Raw genomic sequence first — 4,740 nt, forward strand, 5'->3', positions numbered from 1 at the left:
ACCAAGGGCTCGAACCCAAAATTTTTGATTAAGAGAAAAACAACCTCATCCGTTGATTGTTCCTAGTAGTAGTAATTGCTTCTTCTTTGTATTCTATAGTAAATTACATTTTTTTAATATAAAAAGGTACTAATTTATATCAACCTTTTCTGCTTATGCCTAAATTTGTACATCTAATAAATTTTGTACACGTGCAATTTACTCTTTTCGAGATTATATTTTGTTCTTATGAATTATACCCATTTTAAATATAGTGAATATTTTTTTGTCTCGGGTGAAAAAGAAAAGTGGAATGAGTATTCTAGTAAGGAAACCAAAAAAGGTCTACGTATGTCAAATTGGACACCCTTGGAATGCTTGAGTGAAATATGTAGAGTGTTACTTTCTAGTTTCATATTCACAGTTCAAGGAATATAATCAACATAGACAAAATAGCATAGCAAAAATCTTTTTACAGTTTTGCAATGTAACCAAATTATTAGTATGTACACCATCTAACAATCTTAGATCTATTCGCCTCACTGAAGACACAACTAGTTTAATACGATTATCAGAGGAACAATATCTTTTATGCAAATCCATCTCTTATAAAACAACTGAAATAAGTTTATTGTCAATACATAAACACTAAAACCAAACCTTCAAAAATCAAACAGGACACATACTGCATAAGCCTCATAAGAAATGCATGATATTGTCCAGCTATAAAACCACTATTTGTGACAAAAAGCTTTCTAAAAGGATGACATCTGTGTACTTCTCGCCTTTCCAAGTCTGATAGAGTTCACATAATCAACTGGGCTGTGGGCAGATATACCAGGAAGAAAAAGTCCTAGCGCACGAAGCATCACTGATTCCCAACATTCTTCATACTCGGATCCAAACATGTAACCCAAAGTAAAGCTTCTGATTAACTCCCAACCAGCATTCAGATACAGTGGTACCAGAAATCTCATCCCAAAATAGTTCGGGTTTGGTTCCTCATTGACGTTCTATACATAACAAGGAAAAGATATCAATACACAGCACACACATTCATCTTCACAATTAACACTATGATTAATAAAGTTGAATGCATATTATAGGAAACTTGCATCATCTGAGAAGCCTGAATGCATATTAGAGGAAACTGTGTTGCATGTTGAAGCTTAAGTTGTTAGAGAAAACACATTTTGTTTACTTAGTCTCTTCAACACGCCCCGGAAAATTCATTTTTTATAATGGGAGGCGGTGAGACCTCTGTCTGCTCTGTTACCATGTCGAAGTGTGTGACCAATGACTAAAAGCTTAAGTTATTAGAGAGAACACACTTTTATTTACTTAGTATCTGCAACATTGCATGCCTATTGACATTTCTAAAAGGACAGCAAAGCTTTGAAGAGCAAAATTGAGAAAAGATAAATGCAGGAAGAATAGGGCATTGAAGTGTTACCTGCTCAATGTATAAGCTGTTGTAGTACTGGCAAATCCCAAAGTGTTTATAAAGGAATGTTTTATCATCATAAGGTAATCTTGGAACAAGATCATTGCAATAAACAACCCTGAAGTACTTCGGGACTGGATGTTCCAAATGGGCTTCCATAAACCTTCCTAACTGCCTATTCCCGACCCTTGGCTGCCCATATGTGTATATTCCCAATAATCGTTCCATGACATCCACCTCTTCATGCAGTACTAGGACTGCCGGGAATAAAATAGATAATGCTCCTCCCAAGCTATGGCCCGTAACAACAAACTTTGCATTCGTGTGCTCTTTGAGTAGCCTTTTCAGTTTACTTCTAACAACATAGTATGCAGTCCTTTCTGGAATATCTAGCCTAAACTTCTTTTTGCCAGTATCAGTAGGCCGTTCTGAGTCAGAGGACTGATCTGACCCAGTGTGTGCATCAGAATCACTGAATGAGGTAGAAGATTCAGAACTTTCTGAAGGAGGAATAGTTGCATCAACATTTTCTAAATTGGCGAACTTTAGATTATTCACGAACAGTTGTTCATGAAATGTGGAGGCATTTGTTCTGTTCCCTAAACCTAAGGCCTCCAAGAATCCCATGTGTACTTTCCCCAGTTTTGGAATCTCGTACCAAGAGTAGTCAAAATCAGTGATCCAGTCATCAGCATCAAATGGCTCTGTGCCCCTGAAGCTAACTAATATCAAGTTTGCATCTTTTGGCTTATCGCATAACATAAAAACCTGGGTGGACATCTCTTTCTCGAAATCTGTTTCAGAAAGTACAGAGGAACAAAAGCAAATAGTCCAGCAAATCAGAAAATGCCATAACTATTGACAACAAAGATGAAGGAAAGGAGTCAAAATTTGCTTCCATATATGCAGAAAATAAATCACTGACAGTGATGCACAAATAAAAGGGAAGGAAGGCGAGTTTGCAATGCAATTTTATTTTACCCTTGAAAGCTGGCAACTTGCCACACGTAATAGATTAAGTATCCCCTGGAAAAGGATGTGTAAGTTTATATGACTGAAAGGCAAGCTAAAGGTAGAATTCTCACCATTCCAGCAATTGTAGAAATCCACAAAATGCATCTGTTATGGAAAGCAGTGAAAGTATTAAGCTTATTGCAGCCCATCAGTTAGAGTAAAAGAACAATCAAAATGAAAAGAAAAGGAAAAATCGAATCATAACATAACCTTCCAGTGAAGATTTACAACATTCCGGACGACCTTTTCATTCTCGTAAGCCAACTTTGAAGCCATCATACAGAGGTCCATAAGGGCTCGGTGTCCTATTCCTATTTTCTGCCAGAAATCAGGTTCTCCAATTTCCTTGGTCAATGTCTCGCTCTTGTATAGGTTTATTCGCCCATCTAGATGCCCAATAGCACTTATAAACGTTTCAGAGCCTCTATGTGGCATCACTACCTTACCTGTTTCCATGAAACATTTCATTCATGAATCGATAATTATTGAAGATATAAAACTCACGATCTTAATGGAAATGGACACAATTCATCTTCCCAATACTGGAAGCACCACACAATGTTTTGAGTCAGCACTCAGTAGGCATATCATCATATTCAGTAATGCAAATGAAGAAACATCTATGCATTTTGATGTGAAATGAACTTTTCTATGATACTCACCATGCTCATATACAGACAATTCATAATCATTTTCCATGCAAATGACAGAAATTTTCAGAGAAGCAATTTTTGGCTAAATCCTTGCCGTACTAAATTACTCAAACTTTATGTTAGTTCAAAATAGTCGTTCACTTTCTTGAAAGGAAAACTCTGATCTAGATTAACAAACTCAGAAAAATCATGAGACCCACGTTTTTCACTTTTTAGAACTGCTCTCAGGTATTTTACAACAATAATAATTTCCCACAAGTGGGGTCTGGGGAGGGTAAGATGTACGCAGCCTTACCCCTACCCTGGAAGAGCATAGAGACTATTTCCGATAGACCCTCGGCTGGAGAACGGATGAAACTGCTCTCACATATTCTGTTGGAAAAAATTTAACTTAAAGATAAGTCTGCCCTCAGTTTTACCTCACTTTCAATCATCATTTAGTAGCTGAAGTGTCAAGTGATGGTAGCTAGAGGGTAGTGCATAGCAGGGGGGGAAATATGGAAGCATTGAAATAACGGCAGATTGTTACAGGAAATAGACTTTTGTTCCTTAATTTCGAAAGCAAATATTCAAATCAATCATGAGCATCTTCCAAATGGCAAGAATATCACTTTTATAAGAATGCCTTTCCAAAATGCGGAACAAAAGAGCTACTTTTAAATCATCCAGAGCAAAATCAGCACCTTATGGAACATGTGACTGATATATAACTCATGAATCAACATCCTTAATTCCCAAATAACTCATACAACCAAAACCGTGCCGAGTATAATAATACAAAATATACATGCATACATGAATGTGCACATATATATATAAAAGCTTTAAAAAAGTAAGAAACTGTTGGTATTACCATGCAAGATATTGTAGGCAAGGCCAAGAAAATTGCCATTGAGAGAGAAAAGGTTGAGGAAGAACTCCACGAGATAGCCAGTCCACTCCATTGGTTTACCGAAAATGGCGATTAATTTCCTCACTATAATGGACACAAATATTACCCATCTATGATCAGGCACCTCGCCACCGCTGTCACCACCAGGTCCACCACCGCCGCTTCCGCCACTATCATCGGCACGCACTAAATGTTCCTCAAGGACTCCTCCACCGCCGGCCGAATATTGAAGAAATTTATCACCGCTTTCTTTGTTGCCCCATACGCCGAAGCGTACGAGGTCCCAAATTCCTCCATTTTTGTGGCTCACAATTAAGAACCTTGAATTCCCAGGACCAGGAATTCTGACTTTGTCATCAATTTTAGTACTGGCCATTTCTGTAATAACCTTAGTGAAGCAACTTATTGGAATTTTGCACTACCTTAAAAGATTAATTAATGAATGGCTCGGAAACATTTAATGATAAGTTTGAATGAATTTATATCAAGTTTTGAGAAAGGATAAAGTCAGGTGTCACGTGTACCAAAGCATGGGAACGAATGTTGATACGTCAGGAAATGGAGTACCAGACACTATCGTCATTGTCAACCGTCATAGCTGTGAAAATTCCTATCTAAAATGTTTGTCCATCCTAGATTGTGGGCCATAAATTTATCCAAATAGAATCTTTCAAAATTTGGGCTATTAAACTTTTTTTGGGCTGACATACCCACAATTACAACTTGACCCACACCGGGGGTAACGTGACGCTAGGGGT

At 37.5% G+C, this 4,740-nt stretch overlaps 1 protein-coding gene across 1 annotated transcript; it reads right to left on the bottom strand.

Annotated features, from left to right (window-relative positions):
* Positions 1 to 552: 552 nt before the first annotated feature.
* LOC104243066 (triacylglycerol lipase OBL1) lies at positions 553 to 4,448 on the bottom strand. Its single transcript, XM_009798192.2, has 5 exons — positions 3,944 to 4,448; positions 2,648 to 2,883; positions 2,509 to 2,542; positions 1,433 to 2,217; positions 553 to 992 (listed from the first exon to the last, which is right to left on the bottom strand). The coding sequence occupies exons 1-5, from the start codon at positions 4,356 to 4,358 to the stop codon at positions 735 to 737; spliced, it is 1,728 nt and encodes a 575-aa protein (XP_009796494.1). The 5' UTR covers positions 4,359 to 4,448; the 3' UTR covers positions 553 to 734.
* Between the last annotated feature and the right edge of the window lie 292 nt (positions 4,449 to 4,740).

Source organism: Nicotiana sylvestris, chromosome 3 (assembly GCF_000393655.2).
Source record: "Nicotiana sylvestris chromosome 3, ASM39365v2, whole genome shotgun sequence".
NCBI classification, from domain to species: Eukaryota; Viridiplantae; Streptophyta; class Magnoliopsida; order Solanales; family Solanaceae; genus Nicotiana; species Nicotiana sylvestris.